Below are 20563 nucleotides of genomic sequence, written 5' to 3'. Positions count from 1 at the left end.
ATGAGTGACAATACTAGAAATTCTAGGCTCTTGAGATTACCCTTAGAACTCTAAGAAAGAATAGTCAGCTGTCCTCTGGGACAGGTTGGAGAAGTGAGCTCAGAGGGTGAGATAAACTTACTTTTCTTATTATACCATTTCATTTTCCTTTGATTTGAACTAGTGGTGTCTTCTCGCTGACTATTAAAGGTAAACACATTGGTGGGGGCTCATGAGCTATGGTTTTAGGGCATTTTAACCCAGAGATAACTTTGCAGTTGAACTGACTGTCTACTCTTAGAGTTAGGTACAGAGGCTTCAATTCCTTCTTATGTGTGTTTGTCCTACATTTTCTAATTTGAAGGCCATTCTCTATTAAGGCTAAACAAGATAGAAGTTGTATAGCTCTGTCTCTCTGTCATCTGTTACTTGATCTACGCTAAGAAGCAGAAGGCCTATTTTTGTGGTCCTTAGCACTTTAGCTAAGTAACCTCAGTAACTGACTGTGAATTGTAGGCGGACCTAGTAAGTGGACTGTCCAGATACTACCAAGGTAGTAGTAAGAGCAATGACCTTTAGTGAGAGGCTACAGAGAAGTTATCTTTCCCCCTCTGTACCCCTTTTCTAACAACTGAGTATTCTAGCTAACAGGAGCAGAGCTGCCTTATGTTTTTCTGCACGAAGAGCCATTGTAAAGAAAGGGACTGTTGTATTTCACGGCTTCCAAGCAACATCTAAGAATTTAGGAAAGCTGCAGGCTAGTCTTGTCTTTGTGCTTATAGCTGGTTACCCCACTGGGCAGCTAGGTGGTGACACAGTGTGCAGAGCGCCAGGCCTGGAGTCAGGAAAATTCATCTTCCTGAATTCAAATCTGGCTTCATATATTTCCTAGCTGTGTGACCCTGGGAAAGTCACTTAACACTATTTGCCTCAGTTTTCTCATCTGTTCAAACAGATAGAGAAGGAAATGGCAAACTGCTCCCGTATCTTTGCCAAGAAATCCCCAAATGAGGTCATGAACAAGAACAATAACAAAAACTGGTTATCAGTACTGCCTTGGGAAAGACAAAGGTGTATTTTTTGAATACCCAGTAGATCTAGAGGTAAAATCCAATCAAGTAGTCAGGAGTTTGGATACTGGCTCCAAATATGTATTATGTTATGTTATGTTATATAATTAATGCAATTAAATTGAAATATATTATGTTTTTTTTGTAGCAGCTAAAGATTTGGTTCTTCTTTCTAGACGCTATACTGGAAGAAATCCAGGTAGAAGTCAGGAAAAGGGACTGAGAGATACCAAAACTGCGTGGGCATGGCAACCAACTAACTGAAGCATCTTGTTCTTTTGACCAACATTGGCTTGACTGTTGACATTGATGAAGCAGATACTTCCTTTCCCCAAGTTTCACTTTGATCCATTTATTTCACTGTGCTTTTTCATGATTGTAGACATGTATTGCGTTGGTGAGACTGCTGAAGGAAAGAAGAACCCGGTCTGCTAGAAGCATGTAGTCTGGGTTACTTCTTATGCTCCACACGTTGGATCCTAGATTTAGTGCTGGAAGGACACTTACAATCCATTTAGTCCAATTCTCTCATTTTATAGATGAAGAAACTGAGGCCAAAAGAGGTTAAATGATTTCCTCAGGGTCACACAGGTAGTAAGTGATCAAGGAAGGGTTGAGATTTGAACCCAGGTCTTCTGACTCCAGATGCCATTTTTTCCATTGTATCAATATTGAGCAGTCTGTTCTCACTATCACATCTCCCTTGACCCCATAATTGCCTTTCAGGAGATCCTGTAGTTTCCCCCCCCATTATCCCCTCCCCACAAGAATGAATATCCAACAAGTCTTGTATTTGCTGTTTTCTGGAGTAACAGTGAAGGGTTCAGTCCTTCCTGTGGAAACCCCTGGTTATGTGGTGCCAAGGGCTGCAGTTGGTTTCTCTATTCATTTCATATCCTGGGCCTCAGGCCTGGAAAATGTCAGTTGGTGACAGACCATTGCACAAACAGTCTTAGGGCTTAGGGTGACTTTCCCATCACCTTCCTCATGTTTACATTTCATGATGCCCTGGAGGAATCAGACTGGAGTTTTCTGCTCCTGAGTGCCTTTCTCCCTTCCTGGTCAGCGTGGTCAAGGCAGAGTAAGTTGATGGGTGGTGACTTACAGTTCCTTTAAAGGCCCCTGAGAAGAACCTCTTAAGATTTATGAGCCAGAGAGCCACTGGTCAGTCACACTTTCTGAGGGTCAGTGTGGTTCACTGGGCTGGGGCTTTGAACTGGAATCATTGGGAATATGTGGGGTGGCAAATAGGAAGTGACCTACTTGCTATGATTTGTGGGAGACAAAAAGTCCCTCCTTCCTTTCCCCCTCCCAACTTAAATGACCATATTTGCCTGCTCTTATACAGGAAATCCCCCCATTAGTCAGTTGCTCCTTGGGGTAAAGACTTTGTCAGAAATGTAAATATGTTATCTAGAAAACGTGATACATGTATAAGTTATTGTTCTGAAGTTTTTCATCAGATTAGTCAGCCTATCCAGCTAGTGCTCTGAGAGTCCTGGCCAAAGGATAAATGAGTCTGAATGTGAGGAGGAAGCGCAGAAGAGTTTTGGAGGAGGGTTCACTGCCTAGGTAGGATGCTGCTAGGAAAAGGAATGAAGCTGAGGGGCACAAGGAGGTTGTGGGGTGAGGAAAGGCAGAGGAGGTGCTGAAAGAGTGAAGGAGAGAGAAAACCACAAACACATTCCATGTTCATTATGTTGCCTAGATTGGTTCTGAGTTTAGAAATCAACAGATCAGGGCACCCTGGAGGAAGTGAATAGGAATATATCTGACACAGACTGGGAAAGGAAGCCATCCTGCCCTGCCTCTACTATTGGTCAGTCTCTTCCTGCTGAGGCTGATTCTGGGATTTACAGTTCTAGGAGGAGGTGGTGATCTGGAAGAGTGGGCCGAGAAGAGGGAGGAGAAGGATTGGCAGGGAGATAAAGAAGACTTGCTCTTGGTCAGTTTCTACAAGGAGGTCTTTTTTAGCCAAGTAAACATAGTTGAAGGAAATGACCAAAAACCAAATCTGGAGAGTTGGCAGGGAGCTCAGCAGCCATAGTCAAACCCATCCTTGGCAGGAATTCCTGCTATAACCTGCCCGACTAATGGTCATCTATCCAGCCTCTGCTGGAAGATCTGCCATGAAGGGGAAGCTACCATTTCCTAAGTTATCCTGTTCCACTTTGGGACAGCTTGAATTGTGAAAATTTTTCTTCATATCAAACCTGACTTGGCCTCTTTGAAATCTCTATTCCTTATTCTTGCTTCTTCCTTAAAACCAGATAGAACAAGTTTAACCCCTTTGACATATAAAATCCTTTCAAATACTTGAAGACAGTGATCGTGTGCCTGCTGAATCTTCTCATCTTCATGTTAACAATGCCCAGCTCCTCCAATGATCCCCATTGGTTACAGACCCAGAGCCCCTTTATCATCCTAGTTACTCCTCTCTGAACAGCTGTCAGTTTATCAATGTCCTTAAACAGTGGTCCCTAGAACAGAACCCAATACTCCAAATAAGTTCTGAGGAGGGCAGAGTACATATAGTGGGTCTTTCACTCGGTAATCTTGGACCCTAGGCCAATCTTGACGAAGCCAAAGAGGGTGTCAGCTTTTTTAGCTACCACATTCCACTGTGGACTCATGTTGAAGTCTACAACCCACCCCTTCTCTCATCCCCCTTTCTGTATCTTTTTCAAAACAACTACTCTGTAACCAGGCCTCCACCATCTTGTACTTGTCAAGTTGATTTTTTTGTACTCAAGTGTAAGATTTTGCATTTACTCTTCTGGAATTTTGTCTTATCTGATTCAACCCAGCGCTCTAGTCTGTTAGGATTCTTTTGGACCCCGACTCTTTCATCTTCCCCATGACTGGGACATTTGTAAATATGATGAGCATGCAATCTACACCTTTATCTAAGTCATTGATAAAAAAATGTGAAACAGCACAGGGCTGTGCAACAATCTTAATCAACAACCTTCTGCCATGTTGGCATTGAACCATTAACAACTCCTCTTCAAATCTAGTGTTCCAACCACTTCTGAATCTGACTATATTATCAGCTAATACACACCTCTCCATCTTCTCCATAAAAATACCTTGAAACGCTTTTTCGGAAACTTTTCTAAAATTAACATTGACTATATTCCCAACGTTCTCCTCATCATTAGTAATTTTGTCAAAAAAAGGAAATGAAGTCAGTTTGGCATGACCTAGTCTTAGTGAAATCACACTGGCTCTTTATGATCACCACTTCCCTTTCTTGATATTTAGCAGCAATTTCTTCCATGACCCATTCTAGAATTTACCCAGAAATCAAATTTGAGCTCACTGGCCTATAGGTCGTAGTCTTTTCTTTATTTTGAAAATCAAGACATTTGCCCTTTTTCAGTCTTTTCTATTTTCCATGATCTTTCTATGATCCATGATCATAGACAATGGCTTAGTACTGCAAGTTCTTTTGGGACCCTCTTACATTGTTCATTTGGACCAGGTGACTCAGACATAACAAGGGCTAAGTATTCTCTTATTCTCTCCTTCCTTATCTTGGGTATCAACTCTAGTTAAACATTTTTTCCTTGTCATTTTTATATTAAGGTCATTTGGCAGCTAGGTGGTGTAGTGGATGGAATGTAATGACTAATGTGAACATCTGTTTAATAGGAATGTATATGTAGAGCCTATCAGATTGCACACCGCCTTGGGGAGGAAGGTAGAGAGGGAGGGGGAAAAATTTAAAACTCAAAAGCTTATGGAAGTGAATATTGAAAACTAAAAATTAATTAATTAATTTTAAAAAGCACAACGTAAATGCTAGCTATCATTATCATTTGCGGAGAAAACAGAAACTAAATAAGTTAAGCAGTTCTACCTTGTTTGTAATCACCATCCTATTCACCTCCCCAAAATATCCCTTTTTCTTTTATTCTCCTTTTTTCCCTATTAAAGCTTTTAAAAAACCCTAAACAAACCCCCCACCCTTTTTGTTGTCCTTAGCTTTCCTTGATGATCTTAAACCATTCTTTCTTTAACACCCTCAATGTTATTCTTACAGAATCTTTATATTAATCTTGGCCTGCCTTCCATTTTCTAAGTTTCTTTTTAAAGTTGACTGGTGATGGGGCAGCTAGGTGGCTCAGTGGATAGAGCAGCGGCCCTGTACTCAGAAGGACCCTGAGTTCAAATCTGACCTCAAACCAAACACTTGACACTTACTAGCTATGTGACCCTGGGCAAGTCACTTAACCCCAATTGCCTAAAAATAAAAAAAAAAAAGAGCTCAAGTTGGTTGATGAGTTCCCTGAGCATCTACATCAGTCTCTTCAGACAATTCTCATTTTTCCTCTACATTAAATTTGTTTCCTTTTGCATTTTCAGAACTATTCTTGAATATTTCCTATCTTATTCCCCTCCCTCCCTCCCTCAAAAAAATTTTTACTCCCTGGGCTCCTACGTATTTTTTTTCTAGAACCTTCTAAATCTGTTTTCCCAAAATCTAGGGTGTGTATCATACCTGTGCTTAGTTTTCTCTTCTCTATCAGACTCTAGGATGGAGTGATCATTTCTACCCCAGGATTCTCATCATTTCTACCCCAGCCATCAGTTCTTCCAGATTCAGAATAGCCTTTCCCTTTGTTGGTTCACTTACCTTTTGAAGGATGGAATGTCACTAGGGCAATTTAGTAGCTTCTCTGCTTTTGGCAGAGAGAGGTGTCTAGATATTGAAACACCCATCATTACCTGTCCCATCACTACCTTATCATGGCCTCTGCACCAGGTTCATGATCTGTTTCTCAAACTTCACATCTGTTTCCTCGTTCTGTCTTCCTTTAGGCTCACAATGAAACCTCATCATGTTCTTTGTTATCAAACACTGCCTCACTGCCACTAATACCAAAATGCATTGATTAGGTACCTAGTTGCATCTGGTTCCATGCCAAGAGAACTAAGGATGCCTTGTTGCTGCTATGTAGATCTGGGACATAGCCTCCTTCAGTGAAAAGCATGCTGGATTTGGATTTAAATTCCAGTGCTGTCACTTATTAGCTCTGTGACCTCAGAAAAAGTCACTGACTCTGGGTCTCACTTTCTTCATGGCCCAAATGACCTATAATGTCCTCTTAAGCCCTAATCTATGATCTTATAATCTCTACACTTTTCTAGTCTATGATGAACTATGTCTAGGAGCCTAGAAAGTGCTAGAATTTCTGTTGGTTTCTTTTGAATCTTTTAGGCTTCAGAGTGGATTTGGGGCCAATGTTCCCTTAGGAAAGTGTTTCTCCCTATTCAGTTTTGAGGTGCCCAAGAGTCTCTCAGCATACCTTTCAACTCAGTTGCTCAGCTCTAAGGCAGATGTTTTCACAGAGAGACCTGGTACTTGCTGTAGAGAGAATAACTTATTTGGTGATACTCAGTCACCTTATTGACCTAAGGAGCATAGGATTAGGTCTATCATCAGGCAGTGCTGTCAATAGGAGTTTTGAAAAGTTTTTTGTACTCTTGTTTTTTGGCAGTCAAAGATGCCAAATGTTCAAATTCAATATCCAAAAGTCAGAGTCTAGTAGTGGACATGTTTGTAACTCCAAGTAAGGAATGATAATAGGTCTTCTATGGAAGTGGTATAATGCAGCAGAGATAGCACTGGGTTGGAGCCAAAGGTCCAAGGTCTCATCTCAGCTCTGACCCTTGACCCATGGTGGGAATTATTTATCTCTCTGAGTCGTGGTTTCCACTTCTACAAATTGAAGGGGTTGGACTAGATAATCTTTTAAATTTATTTAGCTCTAAAATTATATGTTCTATCTACAAAACTCACATTTCACACTCAGCAGTTTGAAATTCAATTTATCCAGCATTTGTTAAGCACCATGTACCAAGTACTAGGTGATGGGGACACAATGACAAAAATAAAGACAGTCATCCCCCTCTGCACTCCTCTCCCTACCCCCTATCCCCAAATACATATAGTGCTTTTCCTCTGGGATTAACAGCCATTTACTCTGCAGGTAGTGCCATAGCACACCAAGTGCTGATTCTGGAGTCAGGAAGACTCATCTTCCTGAGTTCAAATCTGGCATCAGACTCAAACTTTCTGTGTGACCCTGGGCAAGTCACTTAACCCTGTTTGCCTCAGTTTCCTCATTTGTAAAATGAGCTGGAGAAGAAAATGACAAACCATGCCAGTATTTTTGCCAAGAAAACCCTAAATGAGGTCATGAAGAATTGGACTTGACTGAAATGGCTGAACAACAACAACAACTATACTTAGATCTTTCATATATACACATGTATATATGTACAAATGCATATAGTTATTTGCATGTTGCCTCCCTTGTTAGAATATGAGCTCCTTGAGAACACAGACGGGTATTTTGGCTTTCTTTGTGTCCCTAGCTCTTAACACAGTACCTGGCAAGTAGTAAATGCTTAATAAATGCTCATTGACTGACAGTCCCTGCCCTCAAGAAGTATACACATAATTTTTTTTCTTTCCCCCAATTTCGCTTTTTTAAAAAATGATCTTAAAAACATCAACATGAATAGAAAAGGAAGATTAAATATGAGACTGACTATTAATTTTTTTAAAAGTTTATATGAAATAGTAATAACATAGAAATAGCAACACTTCCGTGTTTATGTTCCCTTCTGCACTTCCTTCTTCTCTCTACTCTATATTTTTCAGTGCTTCATTGATGCTCTATTCTTTCTTTTCTTCAATTTGTGTCCTATCATTATCCCCTCACCCCCAAACTCTTCTCACATAACATTTCTTGAGGACAGCACACACCCATAGCATGTTTATCTGTGAGATCAGGTCTTGGGAGATCTGAAATACACAGACAAATGGGTCAGAAGGGCACTATTAAGATGGGAAGGGAGAATAACAGGGAGACTGAAGATACCAGAGGTGAAATCAGGGTCAGCCCTTCAGCAGCAGTCTGAGTTTCTGGCCAGCTGAATGACTGAATAGTAAATAGAAACTGTTTCTCTTTTGGTGGGCAACCCTGAGGGTCTTCCACTCTCAGTTTGATTTTTTTTTTTTATTAAAGGGGCCGTCCCTTGACTCACTCCTTAAAAAGGCCTATTCACTGAATGGGCCCTGCCTCACTCAAAGTGAGAACTTGAGAAGACCTTAGCTTAAAAAGGCCAAGGTCTCCCACTGCAACTGGGGCCATCTGCAGTTGTTCTGATCTATATCTCACCACTGGAACCAGATGGCTCTGGAGGAGAAAGTGAGGTTGGTGACCTTACACAGCCCTCACTCACTCAAATCAAAGTCAATTGCAAGTCATGTCATCAACTCCCAGATGTCTGGTCTTCTTCAAGAAGGAAGAACAAACACAATGATAATAGTCTTTTACTCATCTCCTACCCTCATTCCTCCCACCCTTATTTTACCCATCTTTGCACCCTTTACATTTAGCTTAGAAAAGAGATTTGTGTTTGTGGAGGACCTCAGTTGATCAAGCCTAGTACTTAAATTTTCTGGGTTGATGGGATTAAGGACTCACATAGTATAGCTACTGGTCCTACAGGTATTGGGAAAGGAGCTGATTCAAGGTCATATTTTGATGCCCTTTTTCATGTTCTCAGATGTACATTGCCTCCCCTTGATGTCAGTGGCAGGAGGTAGGACACCCATTTTGTTTTCTGATGAGTCATCTTTGTTGAGCTCATGCTTGACGAGGACAGCACTGCCTGTGTGGTCTGGGACATAAAGTTTTGGTAAGTTATAGGCCTCTTGTAGGGCTACATTCTTTTGAAGGTAAAAGAGGGTGGGAGTGGATGGGTGGGGGGAGAGATGAGGTTGATGGTGGTGATTTGATTGGTAATCATTTGAAGGGATAAGGCAATGTTAAGGTCTGCTGTTTGCCACTCTCAGGATTTGATAAGATAAACCCTTAGTAGCTGCATCCTCAGGGCTAACAGTACAACCTTATGTAATGCCACACTGAGGTGGGGATAGCCTTAGGGACCAGCTGAAGCCTGGTGCTTTATTGTGGGACTTTTAATCAGAGAAAACCTGAAGCAATTGTCCACCTCTCCTTTCCCAAGCTGGTGTTGAGTTCAGTCCCCATTTTGTGCAGAAGAGTGAATAAGAGGGAAATGTGACCTCCCTTGTGTATTTCCCCTTCCCTGCTTTCCTGGACTCCATCAGAAGGATCTGCTTACCTATTCTCTTCTCAAATCACACTGAACTCAAGGCTATTGACCCCAGGAATCTGTATGTCTTTGGGAGAGATCTTTTTTTCTTCTTCTTCTCTGAATAGAAAAACAGATTGTCTAAACTCCATTCTCAAATCTCTTCTTCCTCCTGTCCCAAGAATGATGCCTGAAGCAGCAGACCCAAAGAGGAGAAAAAGGTGTCAACTTCTTGGATGTGCGAGTTTCTCAAGAATTTGGCATGAAGCTTCTCAGAAAGACTCATGGGAAGGCTCCATTTGGTTGGCCCAGTTTTTGTGAGACTGAAAATAAGTTCCCATAGAAACCACCACCTACCCTTTAAAAAAAATTGAAGTTGATTAGGGCTCTTCAACAGAAAAGAATACTCTTTCTGTCTCTCTCTCTCTGTTTCTCTGTGTGTGTCTCTGTGAGACAGAAAGAGTCAGAGAAAGAAAAAGAAACAGATGAGGAGAGAGAGAGAGAGAGAGAGAGAGAGAGAGAGAGAGAGAGAGAGAGAGAGAGAGAGAGAGAGAGAGAGAGATTCCTCTAGCAGGGAGGGAAGGAACAATGGTCAGAAGGGATAGTTTCCAAAACAAAACCTTAGACATCATATTTCAAGAAATCATAAAAGAAAACTGCCCAGATCTCTTAGAAACAGTTGGAAAATTGGAAATAGATTTTGCTGGCCACCTCATGACAGAAACCCCCAAAATGAAAACTTACAGGAACATGAGAGTCAAAATCCAGAGCATACAGAACAAAAATATATGACAAGCAGCTAGAAAGAAAGAATTCAAGTACTGAGGAACCACAGACTGGATCACACATGATTTAGTAGCCACTACCATAAAGGAGTGTAGGACTTGGAATACAATATTCTAGAAGACAAATGACATGGGCTTACAGCCAAGAATTACATATTAAAAAACAAACAAACAAACCTAAATATAATCTTACAGAGGGAAAAAATTGGATCTTGAATGAAATAGAGGAGTTCTAAGCTTCTTTATGAAAAGATCAGAGATGCGCAGAAACTTTGAAGTTCAAGCACAGGAGTTAAGAGAAACATGAAAAGGTAAACATGAATAATGATAAAGAATTAAGCAGGGATAATTGTTTACATTCTAATATAAGGAAATGATACATGTGTTCCTGCTGAACGCTATCATCTTCAGAGGTCATGAAAGAAGTCTTATTAGAAGCAGGCCTGAAAGTAGTCTGGTTAGGTCTTGATATTAAAAGAAGAATGGAAAGGAGGAGGTGCAGGAGGGAATAAAAGGTCAGGAGAAATCATCTCATATAATCAGGGTAAACAAGTAGACAAACCATACAAACAAGGAGGAGGTAGTGAGGGGATCAGCTGACATTTGAACTTCATTGTTATCTGAACTGTTCAAAGGAAGGAAGAATACACATACAAAGAGTTGGGTACAAAATATATCTCACTAAACAGGGAAAAGGAGGTAAAGAATAGAGAGTAGAAGGAGAAATTAGAGAGAGGGCATATTAAGGGAGGGATTAGTTCTAAACAAAATAAATTCTAAGGTTGTACAAAAATATTTATAGCTCTTTTGAAGTGACAAAGAATGAGAATCTGAAGTGGTGCCCATGAATTGGGGAATGGCTGAATAAGTTGGATATATAAATGGATGGAATATATAAATGATGGAATATTATTGTGCTGTAGGGTGTGATGAAGGGATGGTTTCAGAGATACATGAGAAGACTTAAACAAACTGATGCAGAATGAAGTAAGTAGAACCAGGAGAACAATTTATACAATGACAATAATATGGTAAAGACAAACAACTTTCGAAGAATTAGGAACTCTGATTGGTTTAATTACCAACCACAACTGCAGAGGACTAATGATGAAATATACTACCCACCTCTTGACAGACATGAAGAACTCAAAGTACAGAATGAGACATGTTTTGTTTTTTTTTTTAATGTGGTTGGTGCAGAAATTTGTTTTGGATCACTATACATGTTTATGACAGGGGCTTTGTTTTTCTTTTGTTTTCAAGTTGGGAGGGAAGTGGGATGGGAGGGACAAAGGCAAACTTTTGTTGAAAAAATATATACAATTTTTAAAAAAATAGTGATAAATGGTAGCTAATGAGAAGGCAACAGCCCAGTTAATTTCTGGGGACCATGGGAAAGGAAAAAGAGAATAATTGGGTTGTAAGCCTAAGACTAAAAAGGGTCACTAGAGGTTTACACTGTCAAGAATCCCTCTTTCTCTTGTCCTCCGGCAATTTTTTTTTTTTGGTCATTTGTGTCTGACTCTTTGTGCCCCTACTTGGGACTTTCTGGTGAAGATACTCGAGTGGTTTGCCATTTTCTTCTCCAGTTCATTTTACAGATGAGGAAAATGAGGTAAATGGGGTAAGTGACTTGCCCAGGGTAACACAACTTGTAAGTATATGAGGCCAGATTTGAACTCAAAGGGAGTCTTCCTCAATCTAGGTCCAGCATTCTATCTGTTGTGCCACCTAGCTGCCATATCTATATCTATAACCAAATCTATCTAAACATACACATATATCAGAAATAGATGACTCCAAACATTTTTCAATTAGAAGATTCCATAGTGAGGATGCTAGACAAAACTTGTCCTGTGATAAAATTTTACTTCCTTTTAGTTTTCAGGTCAAAGTTGAAGGTACCTCTTTATATTTAGGAATTGACTACATGGCATAGTTTTAATGTACAAAGGGCACCTCCAGAACTTATTCCACTATTTTTTATGGGTTAATTTCTTTCACTGATAACACCATTGGTAACAAGAAGACCAATGAACTTTTCAAATTCATCTAATGTAATGTATCAGTCAACCTTGCCTATTACTCATTGGCCCTTGGAATTTGTAAATTTTTTAATGGTTCTAAGCATTGACTCACTAAATAAAATCATAAAAGAAGTAATGAAATTTTTCTCAATGACATGGGTTATAGAATATGCAGTAGAGTCACAACAAAATAAAATAATATTTAGCTGTTGCTAGTATCCTCATACTGCTTGAGAAACTATAATCCATTGCCAAGAAGCACCATCTTTACCTTTCAGACTTGGTGGCTTCTCATCTCTTTAGTAGTGAACTTGGGTCTAATGAGAATCTCATTGCTCATTACCTCTTATACTGGCAACTGTAGAAGGAAATTCACTGTTGGACTTATCATTTCTGAGATTAGATGAGGAATATCTTTTCTTCTGCCTCATGTATTGCAATTGTAGAATTTATGTCATCAAAATAACTGAAAATTTACCATTGGGTGAGTTAGATAGATACTTCTTATCAGTTCTAAAATCTGTTTGTCAGAGAGTATCTCAGAAATTTTATCAATATAGATGAAAATAAAGTGATAGTATCATGAAAACCAAACTATAATTTCTGAAAATCTGAAAACCCAGAAAAAATTTAGTAAAATAGAGAAAATTTCACGCAAAGATGAACATCTCATTTTATTCTATAAATGAATTATTCATAAGGTTTTTATAGATGTTTAAAGAATCTATTGGTGCTCTAAAGGGAAAAGACTAATATGGGCAAAGGAATGATCCAATAGAAATAAATATAGGAGCATTTCCTCTTATTTATGCCAAAAGTATAATATGTTTAAGTATATGTCATTTGATGCATCTGGTCCTTGTTGTTAGAAGCACACATTTTATGTTTTTTTATTACTTGAAAAATCTTTAGAATACTAAGGAATGCTGCTAACAATGATATAGATTAAGTCGTGAATTATGAACTAGAAATACTTAAGCCATGTTGAGTTTTAAGTGCCTAAAATTATTTTTGTGTCAATTGTGGGGCCTGGTCCTTTTAGGACTAACTGAGGAAAAATTTTTAATAATGTTATTACTCTCTCTAACTCCCCTCTATGCATGCCTACTTGTTAAGAGGAGCTGTTATATGATTTCTTTTTTTTTTGCTGTTCCTTGAAGCTATTATCTATTTTCCCCGATTTTGCTTAACATAAAAATACATGATCCATCATGAATGTTTTGAAATTCACATTTGTATGTTGGTTGCATGCAGGAGGGTTAATGGTGGGATGCCAGTGACCAGCTGGAATAAACAGAATTTAAAAAAAAAATAGGTCAGAGGATCAGGACCTTGATTGGTCAGAATTTCATTCTGACTTGGGGACTCTGAGTTGTTATAAATTTTATTAATAACTTCTGTCTTATAAGCACCCTAAAATCATTGTGAAAGTTGTCCATATGGACCCGAGAGCCATTTTGCCCTTTGGCTAGAAGTGAGATCTTTGTTGTAACCTAGGTGAGGAGCAAAAGGAAGGTTAGACCTCCAGGCTTCCCAGTGGAAGGAGAAAGACTTGATCTGGGAAAATTTAGGTCCTCCCTAAATTCCTGAGGGAAGGGGTGAAGTATGCTTGTCCAAACAACCTTGCTCCAAAGCGACACCTACTGGTCTCACTATGATCTGCAGAGTTCTTCTATGCGATAGAGCAGGTGGCAATGTGTAATGGTAGGAAGAGTAGCTTCATTGGCTAGTTCCTCTACCAATTAAAGTTGCCAAGATGGTTAAAAGAGGAGGAGCTAATTGATTTAGCTATCACTACTCCTGAGTGGTCAGATCATTCTTCCAAATGGTATAGCCAGCCCCAGGACACAGCATGCAAAATGCATCTCTGACTTCCTCCAATATGCTTATGTCTGTGCTTCTGGCAGGCTCATAGACAAAGCTCCCAGCTACTCCTGGAGAACTCTCCGTGATGAGGGAGAAATTGTGGCTCAGACTGGATCTCTGCTCCCTCTTAATTTGCATACAATCATCTTCTGTGGTTTACCCTGCATTCTTAACTCTTCTTTTCTTCTTCTATCTTCTGGGCAGAGGACTACTCAGATCTGATGTTCTACATCACAAAATAACTCAAAGGCCAGAAAACTACACAGAAGCCTCATGCCTGTGTATCACAGATTCCATCTTCAAGAAGATATATAGGAGACACTAGATGTGACAATGCCACAACCAATAAAATGAATTATATTTGAAGAGACAGAAAGTGATTCATTTTGGATATGGAAAGTTTCCCCAATAACCTGTGGAATCACCAACTTTTTAGAGCAAAGATCAGAAATCAGTACTGAATTAGAAGGAAGAAGGAAGAAGCAATGAAAGCAACTTCAACCTGACCTCTTTTTCTATTTTTGCAAAATCTTTAGGAGAGCAATCCACATGTGCATTGAAGGCACCCTGGATTAAAATACATGAATGGAATGGGTGTGCTTCTGCAGATGCTATTCTATAACTGGCCACAGCTTTATAGTTCTGCAACTGACTGACCAGGAAAAGTGATGAATATATGGTCCCACTGTGCTTCATGCTTGAGGATTATAGATAAGCATTTTATTTGATAGAGCAAAATACAGCCTTAATGGTTTTCCTCCAAGATGGTGTCTCCATTCCATAAATCAAAATTATAAGCTTCAGGGCAGCTAGGTGGTGCAGTGGATAGAGCACTGGCCCTGGAGGCAGGAGGACCTGAGTTAAAATCCACTCTCGGACACTTGACACTTACTAGCTGTGTGACCCTGGGAAAATCACTTAACCCCATTGCCTAGCCCCCCCCCAAAAAAAAACCCCTATATATATAAAAGCTTCCTTGAAAGTTGTAGCAGAGATAAATTTGACATTATTCTGATTATTAATATCATGTAAGGCATGAAACAGGAAGGTATATGGTCCCCAAAGATATTTGTCACTCTCATGGATGGTATCCAGTATAAAATTCAAATGGAATAGGGTTTCCCTATAGATGGTGAGGTCCCCAGATACTCATATTTGCTAATGACACTGCAGATCTCAATAAACCCTATTATCTTTGAAAGCATCCCAAGGAAGGCCCAAAATCATTCAAAAAATCTATACATGAAAAACTAGGTGGATAAAAAATGCTTATTGTCCAGCTAGGTGAAAGAGTAAATAGTATTGGAGTCAGGAAGACCAGAATTCAAATCTTGCCTCAGACTTTTACGAACTAGGCTGGCAAATCATTTTACTTCTTCCAGCCTTAGTTTCCTCATCTGTAAAATGAGAATAATAATTTCACAGGGTTGTTGTGAGGATCAAATGAAATAGCATGTGTAAAGTGCTCTTGCACATCTTAAAGCACTATATAAATGATGGGTATTATTACTGAATATTATTATATACGGTTGGCCCATAGAGCTGGTCCATCAGTGTACACATCTTGAACAGAAGCTTCATACAGACAGTGACCTGGGCCCAGAAATGAATGAGAGGAGGTACTGAATGAAATGTTTCTTGAATTGAATTTGTTGAGTTGAATGGAGTAGGCTAGGTTAACTTTGGGGAAGCAACCCCAAGCCTCTCCCTGAAACAAAGGCCCACATTTTAAATGTCAGTATTTTTATAGTGAAGCTATATTGGGTATGTCATGAAATGCCACAGTTTCTGAAGGATTAATGTGGTAGGTCACTCAAAGGTCAATGGAGAGGCAGGTAATAGGTATGAACAGGTTGCTAAACATTATCAATGAAGAAATACATGGGGAAGGGGTCATAGACAAGCAGGGACATAGGTATATGGCCAGAAAGGGAGGCTAAACCATCAAATAATGAGATGAGGCAGCTATGTGTCCTATGGGCATCCACATAACATCAAGATCTCAAGAAAGGCCCTCAGTCTAGTAAGTGGACCCTTTGTAGAAAATTTATGAGAAGATATGGACAAGAGTTCCACAGTATGAGAAGGTGTAAGATGGGCTTCAATTAGCTCCATTGGAGGGATATTGATAAGATCATAAATCTGTCAAAGCATCAAAATGGAGCTACCATCAATTTTCAGGCCAATTTATGTTACAGTAGAGTTCTATAAAATTGATTCCAATATCCTATACACTATACAGTTCATGTGCTATAGTTCCATTTTTTAATTTGTAGTCTTAAAAATAAAAATTTATCTTTTTTTATAGATTATATATATTTCCCAACATATCATTCTCTTCTTGCTCACAGAGACAGAGTAAAGAAGAGAGTAACTCTTGTCCCAAAGCCCATTGGTATAGGACTCTCTTCTTATTGGTGGAGAGGAAGGTGCTGCCCTGCCTGAAGAGTGAGACAGAGTTGGTGAGAAGCAAGAGAGCTTCAGGCTAGTACCCTTTAGACACTGATCAAACTTTGAAGATGCTTCAAGTGTTCAATTACTTTGGGCACTTTGGGCTTCCAGCTTGGAGAGAGAAGATGGAAGAGGTCAATCCCACTTTGATTCTGGGAAGACATAAGTGCAGTTGGCAGTTTCTATCATGTCCCAAGCCTAGCTTGCTGCTCTAGAGACTTCGGGGAATTTCCTCTTGGGTAAGACATAGAATACTCTCTCTTGGCTGAGCTATTATGGGAGATCTCTTTCATTCTGTGTTATCTGGTATATATTCTCCTATGCATATCTTCTCAGATTTCTTTTTGCTATGATTTGAATAAACGGATTTCTTTGCTATTTATTATGCATATTGATTCATTATGGAACTAGTATTAGGTGGGAAAAAGGTCAAACCTTTGATGTAGAGCTTGGGGTCCCCTTTCCACCCAAAATGACAAGGTTATCAGAAGTTATTCGGAACCAAATTATGTCCCCTAGACTAATAACATTTAAGGGAGCAGATAGAATTCTAGTCTGTAGCCCCCTTTCACTCCGGGAGAGCAGAGTGATGGCCTCTAGGCCCAACCTCCTGCTCTCTCTCCTCGCAGGAATGAAACATTCCCTTGGAGAAGGGGAGGAGGAGAAGAGGGTAGAGATGTGTGTTCTGCTTCCCTTTGAGCCACACAATGACAGACCTTGTCACAGGTGAGGTCCCTCTATACATGTAGGGCTCACACGCTTATTACAAGAGGAAAAAATAGTTCAGCAAATCTAACCAATTTATTAAAAAAAAGTCAGTTATTGTACTCAGTATTCTGCTATTATAGCCTCACACCTCTACAAAGAAGTGTACAAACTCTTCTTTGGGGCCAAACAGAATGGACTCAGAATCCAGGTGGACAAAGGAGAAGGCAAAAGCTTTCCTTGATTTGAACTATCCTGTGCTTGTTACAGACCTCCAATCTCCTCTGGCTGTGGCAAACTTATTCCTCATGGAGTACAATGCACATTTCTGCATACATATTTTTTCCTCCTCTACTTAGACAGTAAGCCTGCTTTAAGATTAAGAAGAAAGAAAAAAAAAACAACTGGGTAAAACCAACCAATACAACGATTGGGTCTGATAGTACATGCAACATTCCACATCTGTAATTTTCTACCTTTGAGTAGGGAGGAACATGCCTTCCTTTTCACTATAACAAGCCTTATTTCCATCTTCCAGGTCTTTACCCAAGCTCAGAAAAAGTAGGTCAGAAACTAGATGAAGTAGTTCAGACATTTCAGGAACGTTCTGAGCCACCATCTTGGAAATCAGGAGGATGTAAGCGGTAGAAGAATCATCATGAGAGGGTAAGGTATATAGAAGCTAACTACTCTGTCCTTTGTAGGAAGGGGATGTGGGTAAATGTTGGGCCCAGGTAAAGTTGAGGAAGGTTGATATGCATGTGGCCCTTGGTCCAGACAATGGGATAAACAATCATTTTTGATGAGTTAGCTAGAAGCTTAGTCTAAAAAAGTCCACGTCCACTAGTAACTTTCCTTGAAGAGTAAATTATTAACTCAGGTGGAGCAGAACCCAGGCCAACACTTTCTGTTCATTAACAAAGAATATATTTGTTTGGAGCTGGCTGACTTTGGTAAATGTGAAAGTCAAAATAGTCAATTCTAAGAATATGCAGACTGCTTCTCTCTTCCTTCTCCTCTTCCCCCCAAGGAAATCAATCCCCTAAATGTTTTAATTGTCTCCTTGGCCCAGAGCCAGGGCAGCAGCCTTAGCTGGCTTCTGTCAACTTTAGGTGATTAATCTGGAATATGCCACCTCACCAAACATGCTTTGACTTTCGACACTATTTTAAGAAGTTCCATTTTTCTGTCTAATTTTGATTGAAGAGTGATGAAATAGCAAAGGAGTCTAGTAAAAGGAGAGCCAAACTAGACCATCAGCTCAGTCGGGATCCTGTGTGTGACCTTGGGCAGACCTAAACCCTCTCTGAGGTTTTATCACTTAACCCTGCAAAATTGGGAAGATAATAATGATAGTAGTGACCTTAAGGTTCACAAAAAGCTTTATGTATATTATTTCATCTGACCCCTCACAACAAATCCTGTGAGGTAAAGGCTACTATCATCTCCACTTTACAGATGAGGACATTGGGCCAAAAGAGGCTAGATCACTTGCAGAGTCAGTCACATGCTGTGAGATAGGATTTGAACTTAGGTCTTCCTGGTTCCAAGTCCCTCATCCTATCCACTGGGTCACCTAGTTGCTCCGCTGACCTTTTCTGACCTTGCAGGCAAATTCTGAAGGCAAAGGAAATTAAATATGAGAGAGCGCTTTTGAGTTCTTTGTGTGTGTTGGGTGAACATTACATATATAATTCTATAGTCGTTCTATTGATCTAGGAAGAGTTGGGAAGCTTCCTTTTGGCAGCTGGCTGTCCTGTAGTGTTGCCAGTCTTGTAAATGGGTGTGCCATGCATAGAATGACAATTGCCTGAGCCCTGAAGCTCAAAATAATGATAATCATGGGTGATGGAGTGAACATTGCAAGTCCTGGAATGGGCAGTAATTGCATTTCATACAATTTTGTATCCCCCACAGCTCTTAGCAGGCATTTAATAAATTAATAAGGAAATAAATGAACAAATAAACAAATAAATGAATGAATAAGAAAAGCCCTGAGCTCTAATCCTAGCTCTGCCACTAATTCCCTTTTTTGGGCAACTGACTTCTCATCTATGAGGCTTAGGCTCCTCATTTATACCCCCAAATTGGATTCTCTTCCTCATAACAAACACTTAACTGAGGCTGACTGCACGGAGCAGTGATGAAATATTTTTTTCCACCTCTGAGGTCAAAGTTGATCCTACAGAGTGGTTTAGAGACTCTCCTGTCTACAAGCCAATTTATGACCCACTTTCTATATTCTTTACCGGTTTATGTAGTTCAAACATAACCAGCTACAAAACAGCTGATCACAAAATGCAGTTGACTTTTTCTATAACATTTGCGATCTTCCATCAGAGGGACTAAAACAGAAAGTTAACATTTTAAGACTTATTATTCAAAACTCATAAAACTCAACAAGTTTAAAAGAAATTTAAATAATGACTCTTTTATGTAGTGATTTTGTAAGTGTAGCATTTACATATTTGAAGTCATTAAAGCTTAAAAATGCACTAAGACTCTTGGGACATTTGGTTTGAAGGCAGTCCTCATGTTGTCACTAAACCTTTTCTTTTTTTTAATCTAAGCAGCCCGTATTCGTTTTCTTCAATGGCTCCTGAGATTCTTCACCATCCTGGTTACCTTTCTCTGAATAACCAACAATTTATCAATGGCCTTCCTAAACTGAGCTTCCAAGAATGCAGCACACCATTGCAGGTGTAGACTGACAAATGAGAATGCTGAAGGACTGTTCCCTTCCTACTCTTCACATTACACCTCTCTTGATTAAGCCTAGGAGCCAACCAATTTTTAAAATTAATTCAATCATTTTGACTATGTGATCCCTTTGACCCACATTGAGCTTATAGCCCATTATAATCCTCCAATCTTTTCAAAATGAAATGCTCTTTGGCCAACAGCCATTCCTCTCCTGGCTTGTGCTTGTAAAACTAATGTTTTAAACTCAAGTCTGGACTTTACACCCGTCCTTACAAAATTCATCTTATTATATTCTTCCAAATGCCTGTTGACATATTTTTGGATCCTGATTTTGTTTTCCAGTGTGCTAGCTATATCACCCAGCTTGGTACTGGTGGCAAATTTGATAAGCATACTCTCTACTCCTTATCAAAATAAATAATTGATGAATTATTAAACAGTAGAGGGCAAAGAACAGACTGACAGAATCATAAATGCAGGGCTGGAAAGGTCTTCACAGGTCTTCTAGTTCAACCTTCCATTTAAAAAAATCTATTTATTTAGTAATTTTAAAATAATAATTATATGAACATAAATGTCATTTTATGAAAAATAGCTATATTTTCAAAAAAATTAGTGAAATAAGTGGAATTATTTTACATATTTTTGCAAATCTTTTTAATGTCTGGCTTAATAGAAGACAGCTGGATTCTCATACTTGCTTCATTTTACAGATGAGGAGACTTAAGCCCAGAAAGGTGAAGTCACTTCCTTAACTTTAAGTGCTAGAAAGTGGCAAAGCAGGGGTTTGAACCCAGGTCCCCTTACTCCACAGTCTAGTGCAGATCTACTGTACCACACTGCC

The 20563-nt window shown here is 39.5% G+C and overlaps 1 protein-coding gene across 2 annotated transcripts in view; it reads left to right on the top strand.

Moving 5' to 3' along the window:
* The window catches only part of LIPG (lipase G, endothelial type), a 92800-nt gene extending 76111 nt beyond the window's left edge, over positions 1-16689 (top strand). Inside the window, exon 10 of one of the 2 annotated variants that reach the window (XM_020985825.2) lies at positions 16212-16689. In XM_020985825.2, coding sequence (XP_020841484.1) covers positions 16212-16305 — 94 coding nt within the window. In that variant the 3' untranslated portion in view covers positions 16306-16689. Of the gene's footprint in view, positions 1-14064; positions 14205-16211 lie in introns of those variants that run through there. The other variant, XM_020985824.2, reaches the window with a different exon arrangement.
* Positions 16690-20563: the final 3874 nt, after the last annotated feature.

This window comes from Phascolarctos cinereus, unplaced genomic scaffold (genome assembly GCF_003287225.1).
Source record: "Phascolarctos cinereus isolate Bilbo 61053 unplaced genomic scaffold, phaCin_HiC Scaffold_4;HRSCAF=312, whole genome shotgun sequence".
Classification (NCBI taxonomy): domain Eukaryota; kingdom Metazoa; phylum Chordata; class Mammalia; order Diprotodontia; family Phascolarctidae; genus Phascolarctos; species Phascolarctos cinereus.
This window is presented reverse-complemented; position numbering and strand designations above follow the sequence as displayed.